This window comes from Acinonyx jubatus, chromosome B4 (genome assembly GCF_027475565.1).
Source record: "Acinonyx jubatus isolate Ajub_Pintada_27869175 chromosome B4, VMU_Ajub_asm_v1.0, whole genome shotgun sequence".
In the NCBI taxonomy this organism is placed as follows: Eukaryota; Metazoa; Chordata; class Mammalia; order Carnivora; family Felidae; genus Acinonyx; species Acinonyx jubatus.
The window spans coordinates 62,139,577-62,151,986 of record NC_069387.1 but is presented as its reverse complement, the minus strand read 5'-3'; the positions used below and the strand labels follow the sequence as shown (position 1 = coordinate 62,151,986).

The following is a 12,410-nucleotide window of genomic DNA, read 5'->3' as shown; positions in this document are numbered from 1 at the left end:
GTCCCACAATCCTGAGATCATACCTGAGCCGAAATCAAGAGTTGGTTTCTCAACCGACTGTGCCACTTGGGCACGCCTACTCATCCATCATTGTTCTTTATTTAAAAAAATTTTTTTTCATGTTTATTTTGAGAGAGCGAGCGAGCGAGAGCACAAGTGGGGGAGGGGCAGAGAGAGAATCCCAAGCAGACTCTGCGCTGTTGGTAGAGCCTAAATGAGGGCTTGAATTCATGAACTGTGAGATCATGACCTGAGCTGAAACCAAGAGTCAGATGCCTAATGGACTGAGCCACCCAGGCATCCCTCATCCATTATTGTTCTATCCATCATTGAAAGTTAAGTCTCCAACTGTTGTTGAATTTGTCTATTTCTCCCTTTTTTTCTGTCAGTTTTTGCTTCAGATATTTTAGAGCTCTGTTTTTAGGTACATGTATGTTTATAAATGCTATATCTTCCTGAGTTCACCCCTTTTTCAATAAAAATGTTTCTCTTTGTCTCTAGTAACATTTTTTTTTTTGTTTTAATGTCTATATTGTCTAATAGTAGTATAGCCACTCCGACTTTCTTATGGTTGCTGTTTGCATATCTTTTTTCATCTTTTTACTTTTAAGCTATTTATATTTTTGAATCTAAAGTGTGTTTCCTGTAGATAGCATATAGATGAATCTTGTTTTTTTAAATCCAATTTGACATTCTCTTTTGATTGTTTAATCTATTAATATTTAATGTTATTGTTATGCATGGATTTAGTCTGTCATTTTTTATTTTATATATCTCATTTTTCCCCTGTTCTTTTTTTACTGCTTTCTTTTGAAATAGTTAAATATTTTCTTAAAAAAATTTTTTTTTAAAAATTTATTTTTGAGAAACAGAGCTTGAGTGGAGGGACAGAGAGAGGGAGACACAGAATCTGAAGCCGGCTCCAGGGTCTGAGCTGTCAGCACAGAGCCTGATGTGGGGCTTGAACTCACGAACCTTGAGATCATGAGCTGAGCTGAAGGCAGATGCTTAACTGACTGAGCCACTTAGGTGCCCTAAGTAAATATTTTCTAATGTCACATTTTAATTTCTTTAATTTTTTTTTCACTATTTAAAAAATTTTCCGGGTGCTTGGGAAGCTCAGTCGGTTAAGCATCCAACTCTTGATTTTAGCTCAGGTCATGATCTCCTGGTTGTGAGATCAGACCCAGCATCAGGCTTCTTGTTGGGCGTGTAGCTTGCTTAAGATTCTCTCTCTCCCTCTCCCCTGTGTGCACATGTGCTCTCTCTCTCAAAAAATTTTTTTTTCTTAGTGGTTGCTCTAGGGCTTACTGTATACATCTTATTAGGATCTACTTCAGATTTAGGTTAACATAATTTTAGTGAGAAATAGATGCATTACTCCTATATAGCTCTATCTCTTCTTTCTCCTTTTTATACTATTACTGTTATATATATTACATTTATATATGTTATAAACCTAGAAATAGTTATTTTTTGTAATTTTATGTTAAAGAAGCTAAGAAAGGCAAGCCAAGTATATGTTTATAGAGTTTGTCATATTAACTCTCTTATTTACCATTTCTCAATTCTTTTCATTTGTTCCTTTGGATTGGAGTTACCATCTGGTGTCATTTGCTTTCTCCAGTAAAATGTTTCTCTTATTTCCTTTGTATTGTTAATATTGAATATATTACATTTCTATATTTTATAGTCCCAGCAATACAATTTTAAAATGTTATTTTATGCAATTGCTTTTTCTTTTCTATTTTTCTTTTTTTTTTAATTGCATTTCATTTTTAAAACATTTAAGAGGAGAAAGTCAAAGAAATAGTGTTTTTCTATTTTTGAAAATTACATAATTACATTTACGGGAGCTTGTGTGTGTGTGTGCGCGTGTGTGTCTTTGAATAACCTTCTGGGTCACTTGCTTTTAGCTTGAACTTCCTTTAGTAAGTTCAGGGTAAGGTCTGATAGCAGTGAATTCTCTGTTGTTGTTTTCTGAGAGTATTTTATTTTACTTTCAGTTTTGATAGACAGTTTTACTGAATTCTTGGTTTTTTCTTTTAGCAATTTGAATATACCATCACCCTGCCTTCTGGTCTCCATTGTTTCTGATAAGAAACATTGATTAACATTGATTAATCTTGTACTTGGTCGCTATGTATGTTTTTTCTCATGCTGCTATAAATGTTATCTCTTTGTCTTTTACCATTTTTACTATGAAATGTCTTTGTATTTATCTTACTTGGATTTGTTGACTTTCTTGGATATATAGATTGTTTTTTATCAGACTGGGAATGTTTCCAGCCATTATTTCTTCAAGTATTTTTTCTTCTTTTTCTCTCTTCTCTCCTTCTGATTCTCCCTCTACATATACATTGGTGTGCTTAATGGTGTTCCACATTTCTTTGAGGCTCTGATAATTTTTCTTTATTCTCTCTTTTCTCTGGTGTTTGGATTACATACTCTTTTTCAATCTATCTTCAGGTTTGCTTATTCTCTCTTCTGCCAGTTCAGATCTATTGTTGAGCCCTTCTAATTAATTTTTCATTTTTTTTTAAGTGAGCTCCATGCTCAACGTGGGGCTTGAACTTAGAACCCCATGATCAAGAGCTACATACTCTACTGTCTGAGTCAAGTGCCCCTATAGCATTTTTTAACTCTAGAATTTCCATTTGATTCTTTTTTGCAATTTGCATGTCCTAATAGATATTTTCTGTTTGATGAGACATGGTCATCATAGCTTCCTATATTTTAAAGATGTTTTCTTTTAGGAGTGTCTGGGTGACTCAGTTTAGCATCCGACTTCAGCTCAGGTCATGATCTTGTGGTCTGTGGGTTCAAGCCTGAAACCTGCTTTGGATTCTGTGTCTCCCATTCCCTCTACCCTCCTCCTGCTCATGCTCTCTTTCTCAAAAATAAATAAACATTAAGAAAATGTTTTATTTTTTAAACATTTATAATGGCTGTTTTGAGGTTTTCAAAGCCCATGTTTGAGTTAGTTCTGACCCCAGGAGGATTCTTCTTGACTGTCTCTTTCCTGTTTTTCTCATGTGAACTTCTAGCTTACGGTTTATCTTTTTATTTTAATTAGGAGGAACCACCAGCCTCCTCTTATTTGCTGCTTACCACCAAGTTCTCCATTATTTTTGAGAAGAGTGACCCTCCAGCCTCCTTTCCGGGTTGATAAAGTTTTACATGTATTTTTGAAGGCTCATTTTCTCCTTCAACGAGTACTGTTTTAGGTGATGTAGGTGAGGTAGAAAGACATTATGATGTCAACAGAACAAGGAGATAGTAAAGAACGGAACTTGAGTGAAAGTAGAGAAGGGTTCAGTTCTGTTGACTGGCTTTTGGAAAGTCCTCAGCAGTAGAATCTAATCATGCCTGGAAGGTGTGGAATATACCCATACCAAAGAGTTCAGAATCTCTCCTCTAAGCCAGAAGTAGGGAAGCTATGGCCTGTGGGCCAAATCCAGCCTGTGGTCCAAATCCAGCCTGTGACCTATATGTGTGGCCTAGGAATGAAGAGTGGTTTTTACATTTTTGAAGGGATGTTTAAAGAAAAAAAAAGTGTGCAACAGAGACTGTATATAGCCTGCAAAGTTGAAAGTATTATTAAATATCTACTGTAAGTTTACCAACCCTTGCTGTAAGCAATTGAACAGAGAATCCATTGAGCAGAGAAATGACATGATCAAAGTTAGGGACTTAGAATAATGAGTTTGCTAGCAGTAGCCTTAATCTAAACTGGTCTTCTGCATACACTGGCTGTGAAGAGGAACAAGGAGGCTATTGCTACTTGCAGTCTGAGGGTACTACTTCTGTTCTGGGTGAGAAACATTGGAAAGAGAAACCTAGAATAAGATTTATAGTGGGTGCCATTGCAAACACTGCATAGAAAACACCTGAAAAAACAAGGTGTTAGATGAGGAGGCCAGGGAAAAGCTTGAGAGCACAGGTTTTCCTTCGAAAGTTATAAGGATGACTTTTCCCACAGTTACAGATTGTATGGATACCAGTAGATGGGAATAGAGTGATGATATTACTCAAACTGTGACCATTTAATGGTATTAGTAGGTGTTCATTACAAAAAAGTATTCAATGGTCAGATAAGTCTAGGAAATACTAGATAAAACAATATTCAACAGATTTCATTATTGCTTGACTTCTTGTGCCTTTATCTGAAAATGTGTCTAAGAGTGTGTTAGTATCTGTGTATTCCAAATTAATTTAACTCTGGAATGTTTTTGTTTTCCAAACCCAAGGAACATCTAATGTTGTGAAAGTGCTGTTTGAATAATGCTCGAGAGATGTCTTGAGGTAGAAAGAAGGGGTGTGGAAGCTTAAATCCAATAGCTTTATCTTTTCAGTAAAGTAGGAGAGGTTGTGGAAAGTGGAACAAGTTGAAATTTCATTTGGAGGAGTCTGATAGGTAATAAAAAGTTGAATTAAAGAATTGCTTTTATTGAAAATAGAACTACCCTACGGTCCAGCAATTGCTCTACTAGGTATTTACACAAAAGATCCAAAAATACTAATTGGAAGCAAGGATACATGCACCCCAGTGTTTATAGTAGCATTATCAACAATAGCCCAATGGAAAGACCCCAAATACCCATCGACTCCAAATTCCCATCGACTGATGAATGGATAAAGAAGATGTGGTGTATGTGTGTGTGTGTGTGTGTGTGTATACACACATATATATATATATACACATATATATACACACACATATATATACATATATATATACACATATATATACACATATATACATATATATATATATGTATATATATATGATGATGATGGAATATTAGCCATAAAAAGAAGAGTGAAATCTTGCCATTTGCAATGATATGGATGGGGCTAGAGAGTGTTATGCTAAGCGAAATAAGTCGGTAAGAGAAGGACAAATAGCATATGATTTTACTCATGTTTGGAATTTAAGAAACAAAACAAATAAACATGGGAAAAAAAGCAAACCAAGAAACAGATTCCTGAATATAGAGAACAAACTGATGGTTACCAGAGGGGAGGTGGGTCGGGAGATGAGTTAAATGGATGATGGGGAATAAGGAGGGTACTTGTGATGAACACTGGATGTTGTATGTAAGTGTTAAATCACTAAATTCTATACCTGAAGCTGAAAAAAAAATGCTTTTAGCTGGATAGATCCATTTGAAGTTAGCAAATAAAATTTCTAGTATAATACAGTGGGTTTTTGCTCCTAAAACTGGGTTCCAGAGGGATTGGAAAGTTGGTATTTCTATGTCAGAAAGTTAGGGTCACTAGGGAATCTTGAATGTTAGGGAAGCTACAGTTCTGGTGCACTTAAGTAGAGCTGCACGGCTGTATTGCCTTGAAATTACATTCGTCCTATTTCCTGTAACTTGGTAGTTAGATCTAGAGATTAGGTTAGATGCATTTGTGATACTTTTGGCAAGAATGCTTCATAGATGGTGGTTTCTATTTCTACCAGGAGGCACAGAATGTCTGGTTGTCTCTCATCTTATGATGTTACTGCTGTTGGTGGTGATTATTCTGTCATTTCTTTTTCATTTATTAGCTGAAATATTTCTATGAAATGTTTTTTTGTCAATTATTGGGGTTACTCTGAGGAACAGTTGGAGTATTTCCTTTTATTTTCTATGATTCAAGATAATGTTTGTTTCCTAACATTCTCCAAAGATGACCAGTGAGGTGTTTTGATTTTTTTTGCTTTTTAAATATTATTATGAACTTACAGGTTCAAATTTGTTTGATGTATTTCCGTGTATTTCAGGTATACAAAGTTGCTTAAACTTGGGCCAGTTGGGAGCATACATGCCCACCTTAAGTGACTCCAGTAGTGTTTAGAAGTTTTCTTGCTGTCTGGTATGACTAGATGTTCCAGGTTCATCTTGTACATGTCCTGCCCTACCTTGGGAAATGGTATTTAAGACTATAAACACAAGGGATATTTATTGTTAATGAGTTGGTCATTATTTCCAAAGAGAGCCAAGAAATACATATTGTATCATTTTAAGATTTACTTATCATTAGCACACACAGACATTTCCAGTTCAAATTCAGGACTGCGTTTTTACTTAACCTAATTGATCTGAATCTGTATCTGCCATACCCGAAATCCTGGTTCTCATCCTAAGTATTCACTTTCTTTATCCCACTAATATGGACGTACAGTCTCAGAGTAATTATACCAACATTATCTCTAACATATGATGATTATTAACAGTTTAAAATTTTTTACTGGCTGTTTTTATCTCCAGGGTATGTCCATATGCTAGGAATATATATAGCCAAAATATAGTCAGATCATAAATTTTAAAGTCATTTACAATAATCGCTGTTTGATTCATTTATTTCATTTTATTTTAACTTTTAGGAATTGCTTTAATTTTTTTTCTAACTATATAAAACATGTACATAATTCTGAAATCTAATTTATGAAACAAGGTGTATTCAGAGAAGTCTGGCTTCCATCCCTCTCCCCTCTCCCCTTATTCTCTCTCCCTGTCTGCCCACCCCCAGTGTCTAGTTATCCTTTCATTTTAAAAAGTAAGCCGGGGCACCTGGGTGGCTCACTCTGTTAAGTGTCTGACTTTGTTTGGCTCAGGTCATGATCTCACGGTTTGTGGGTTCGAGCCCTGTGTCGGGCTCTGTGCTGACAGCTCAGAGCTTAGAGCCTGAAGCCTACTGTGCATTCTGGGTCTCCCTCTCTCTCTGCCCCTGCTGCGCTTGTGCTCTGTCTCTCTCTCTCAAAACTAAACATTTAAGATAAAATAAAAGGTAAGCAAAGAGGTGTATTCATTCTTCCTTCCTCACCTTTTTCTTTCCTCACCTTTTAAACAGCGCATACTGTACATATTTTTTTTCCCATCTTACCTTCTTCACATAATGATATATCCATCCTGTAGATCACTCCATAGTCGTATATAGAAGTATTCTGCATAATCAGTCCCCACAATTGATGGTGTATTAATGTAAAAGGATAATTTTAGTTTTATTAGTTTTAAAACCTCAGAGTTTCTTTGTATTCTTAATGGCTTTGCAAGTAATAGTAAACATTTGTTAAAATGAAACTTTATTATTAAAGTATCTCAAGAAGAGCTTTTCAAGTTTAGTTTACATTTTCTTATGGCTTCATTGATTTACTATAATTATTTTACCATAATAATTTAAAATTTTTTTAATTTAAAATTTTTCACAGCGTAATGTTAGTTTCCGGTGTACAATATAGTGATTCAGCACTTCCATGCAACACGCTGTGCTCATCACAAGTGCCCTCCTTACCCTCTTGCACTGTTGGTGGGAATGCAAACTGGTACAGCCACTCTGGAAAACAGTGTGGAGGTTCCTCAAAAAATTAAGAATAGACCTACCCTATGACCCAGCAGTAGCACTGCTAGGAATTTACCCAAGGGATACAGGAGTATTGATGCATAGGGGCACTTGTACCCCAATGTTTATAGCAGCACTCTCAACAATAGCCAAATTATGGAAAGAGCCTAAATGTCCATCAGCTGATGAATGGATAAAGAAATTGTGGTTTATATACACAATGGAGTACTACGTGGCAATGAGAAAAAATGAAATACGGCCCTTTGTAGCAATGTGGATGGAACTGGAGAGTGTGATGCTAAGTGAAATAAGCCATACAGAGAAAGACAGATACCATATGGTTTCACTCTTATGTGGATCCTGAGAAACTTAACAGAAACCCATGGGGGAGGGGAAGAAAAAAAAAAAAGAGGTTAGAGTGGGAGAGAGCCAAAGCATAAGAGACTCTTAAAAACTGAGAACAAACTGAGGGTTGATGGGGGGTGGGAGGGAGGGGAGTTTGGGTGATGGGTATTGAGGAGGGCACCTTTTGGGATGAGCACTGGGTGTTGTATGGAAACCAATTTGACAATAAATTTCATATAGTGAAAAAAAAATAAAGAGTTACTGGACAAAAAAAAAAGTGCCCTCCTTAATTCCCATCACCTGTTTAACCCATCCCCCCACTCACCTCCCCTCTGGTAACCATCAGTTTGTTCTCTATATTTGAGTCTGTTCTTGGTTTGCCTCTCTCCCTTTTTCCTTTGCTCATTTGTTTTGTTTCTTAAATTCCACATATGAGTGAAATCATATGGTATTTGTCTTTCTCTTACTGACTTATATTGCTGAGCATTATACTCTCTAGTTCCATCTATGTCATTACAAGTGGCAAGATTTCATTCTTTTTTATGGCTGAATATTCTATTTGTGTGTGTGTGTGTGTGTGTATACATATATATACACACACCACATCTTCTTTATCCATTCATCAACTGATAGACACTTGGGCTGCTTCCATAATTTGGCTATTGTAAATAATGGTGCTATAAGCAGGGGTGCATGTATCCCTTTGAATTAGTGTTTTTGTTTTTTGGGTAAATACCCAGTAGTATGATTACTAGATCATAGGGTAATTGTATTTTTAACTTTTTGGGGAACCTTCATACTGTTTTCCACAAGTGGCTGCACCAGTTTTCATTCCCACCAACACTGTAAGAGGGTTCCCCTTTCTCCCATAGTAATAATTTTTAATGTAGCCTACATCCTACATGTGTTGTGCTATCTGAATGATCTGTATTGGAATTTGAGAAGAAACCAGTAGGGTTAATCAAACATCAAACTAGTCATCCCTTTATAAAATCCCAATTTTTTTTTAACGTTTATTTATTTTGAGAGAGAGAGAATGAGAATGAGCAGGGGAGGGGCAGATAGGGAGAGAGAATCCCAAGCAGGCTCCACAATCAGTGGGGAGCCAAACATGGGGCTTGTTGTCACGACTGTGGGATCATGACCTGAACCGAAATCGGGAGTTGGACACTTAACCTAGACTGAGCCACCCAGGTGTCCCTAAAATCTCAATCTTAAAACTAAAACACATAACTATACATGGTACTTTTATGTATCCTCCTAAATAAGGCTAGTTAGTATTCTGCTGCTCCTAATATATTTATAACTTGGACCACAAAAAAATATTAAATTCGTAAATTTCTACGTGAAACTTTGTTGTTTGATAGAGTATTATTTAGAGCAGTTACAGGTTCACAGCAAAATTGAGCAGATGGAACAGAGATATCCCATATACCCCTTACCCACACATGCATAGTGTCCTCCATTATCAACATATACACGAGGGTGGTACATTGGTTATGGTCGATGTGCCTACGTTGATAATGCATTGTTATCACCCAGAGCCCACGCTGGACACTAGGCTTCATTCTTGGTGTATATTTCATGGGTTTGGACAGATGTATAATGATATGTAACCGCCATTCTAGTAACATACAGAGTATCTTCACTGCCCTCAACCACCTCTGTGCTCTGCCTAGTCCTCCAATCCTCCCTGAGGATTAAAGTTTAATTTTATTTATTTTTTATTTTTTTATTTTTTTCTGCTAAAGTTTAATTTTAAAATGAGCTTATATTAACACCTCAGGATTTTATTTTACATAAATCATTTCAGCCCATCCCTTTTAGTGAAAATAACTATTAGGAACTAGTTCTTTAAAAAAAATTTTTTTTGTTTATTTTTTTTGAGAGAGAGTGAGCAAGAGAGAGCGTGTGAGTGGTGGAGGGGTAGAGAGAGAGAGAGGACAGAGAATCTGAAGTGGGCTCTGTGCTGACAGCTTGGAGCCTGAAACCTGCTTCAGATTCTGTGTTTCCCTCTCTGCCCCTCCACCACTCACACTCTTTCCCTCTCTATAAATAAATAAATAAATAAATAAATAAATAAATAAATAAAATAAAAACATTAAAAAATTTTTAAAAAAGGAAATACTTCTAATGAAAGTGGTTCATCAGTGGTAGAATTGGAGTCAGATGCCTTTATTTTCAAATGCGAAGTCTACCATTTTTTCTTCAGTCTTCTATTAATAGGAATTTTCTTATTTTTATTTTATTGAGATAATATAATGATTTGATATTTATATATGTTGTAAAATGATCACAATAAATCTAGTTATATCCAGCACCATACACAGTTACAAATTGTTTTTCTTTGTGATAAGATCTTTTAATATCTACTCTTAGCAACTTTCAAATATGTAATACAGCATTACTATTGTTTTTTGAGAGAGAGAGCGAGCAAGTGAGGGAGGGGCAGAGGGGAGGGGGGGAGAGAGAGAATCCCACAGGGGGCAGAGAGAGAGAGAGATAGAAGCAGGGCTCAACCAAAGCAGGGCTCAAACTCATGAACTGTGAGATCATGACGTGAGCTGAAGTCAGATGCTTAACTGACTGAGCCACCCAGGTGGCTGTAATACAGCATTATGAAATGTAGTCACCATGCTGTACTTTACATTCTGTGACTTAGGAATTTTCTTTCTCAAGAGAAATTCTGGTCATGTCATGTTTATTTATTTTTTAAGTCCCATTTAATCTGATTTCACAAAAATTCCAACCTAGTGATTTTACCTTAAATGTGGAAGTGGCTGGGTCTATATTTGGATTGTTGCCATCATTTGAGTGTGGATTCTTGTGGGATAGTCTTCACTGTAATCTGCACTCAAAAAGGAAGGAGACTTGTTGGGGCATCTGGGTGGCCCAGTTGATTAAGTGTCTGACTCGGTTTAGGCTCAGGTCATGATCATAGTTTGTGAGATCGAGCCCCATATCAGGCTCTGCGCTGACAGCACGGAGACTGCTTGTGATTTTCCCTTTCCCTCTGCCCTTCCCTCACTCTGTCTTTCAAAATAAATAAATAAGCATTAAAAAAGAGAAGGGAAGGAGACTTCCTCTCACTGCTCTAGGACCTCTTTTTGGCCATTTAATCTCTGGGCTTTATGAGAATATAAATTTGTTTAATACCATAAGAACAAGGTAAGCAAAGGTTTAATTGTCCTTAAGGGTATCTTATTTGAGAATACTCTCTACCAACATACTGCTTTCTATAAAAGTTACCTGGTTTCTCTGTGTATGGCTGACTCTCTTCTTTATTGTTTTCTCTAGTGCATTCCTCTCTTTGTTCAACTTGTTTTGGAGAGACTAACCCGAGGAGTGAAAACTAGTGAGCTCCGCACCATGTGTCTTCAGGTTGCCATTGCTGCCTTGTACTACAACCCTGATTTGCTGCTACATACTTTAGAACAAATTCAGTTGCCTCACAATCCTGGACCGTTAACTGTACAGTTTATAAATCAGTGGATGAACGATACGGATTGTTTTCTTGGGTATGTGTCTTTTGAATTTTACTCTACATTTCTGTTTCTGGAACATTGATTTTAAAAATGTAAAATAGCATATAAAGAGGTAATTTTCATTTTTTAGGATTATTTTTAGTGCATTGTAAACATAAATTTTAATTTTTAGAGAATTAAACTGTGTTTCAGTAGTATAATCTAGTGGAAAGAATGCAGGCTCTGAAAATTAGGTATAGTCTGTCCCTAGTTGTTTTTTACTTGCATGATAGCATTAGATTTTTAGGCAATGAGAACTAAGTGTCCATCAGGTTCCATGACTATTAAGTGTGTATAGGTAAAAACGTTCTAAATGGGGTCAGGTTTCTAAGGAAAATGCCAGTCTGGTAAAGATTTACTGGCCCAGGTTATTGGATATTGGAACTCTGCAGATCTCAAGGGAGCTTGTTCTCAAATGTGAGGTCAGAAAGAAGGATTGTTCGTTGTAGCTTGGGTGCTTCCCTGGTGCGAGAGTTTGTCTTCATGTGAAGCACTCTCCTACTTCTCAAACATAAGAAAAATGAGATGCCGAGTAGTAGGTACATGCCCACCTCAAGTGACCCCACACCTATTAGTGATTGTTATGCTAGAATTTGAGCTAGATTGCAATTAATTTGTTTAAAACATTAGATACAACTAGTGTTTTGTTTTTTAAGTTTTGTAAGAGAACATTTAGAAATGATATCATTTAGAAATGCTGAGGAAGGAGAATTCCAGTAGGAGTAGTCAGGACACTGCCAAGTGATAGAGGTGTGAATTAGCATGGCAGAACAGGTGTGGGGGAAGATACTAACAAGCTGCTGCGTGCATTCTAGTTTTTCTACTTGTAGGATACTGGAATTTGTCATTGATTTAGATTTTTTATTAAAGACTTGAAGGGAAGAACATACTTTAAAAAATTGTGCTTGAAGTTTTCTCTGACAAAGATTTAGGGAGCAGAGGCTTTGTCACTCACAGTTATGCAGTTGGAATGCTTCTCTCTTTATTAGCATCTAGAAGCAGTTTTCCAAAGATAGAAAGGCCATTTCTACTATTGCACAGACTGGACAGGCTTGGCTTATGCTTCCTTGGATTCTTTAGAGTCCTACTTGATAATCATCTTTCCTGCTGTGATCCTCTTGACACCTAATGTGCACCCCTATTGGGGGGCATCCTCAGGTCCAGTGCAGTTCCTGTTATAATATACTCCTTTGGCTTTAGTAACTTGAA

At 36.5% G+C, this 12,410-nt stretch overlaps 1 protein-coding gene across 2 annotated transcripts in view; it reads left to right on the top strand.

The window, feature by feature from the left end:
- Positions 1 to 12,410, top strand: part of IPO8 (importin 8) — an 84,161-nt gene that overhangs the window by 53,693 nt on the left and 18,058 nt on the right. For both annotated transcript variants that reach the window (XM_027035835.2, XM_053226106.1), the window contains exon 21: positions 10,975 to 11,195. In XM_027035835.2, the coding sequence (XP_026891636.1) occupies positions 10,975 to 11,195 (221 nt within the window). The remainder of the gene's footprint in view (positions 1 to 10,974; positions 11,196 to 12,410) is intronic.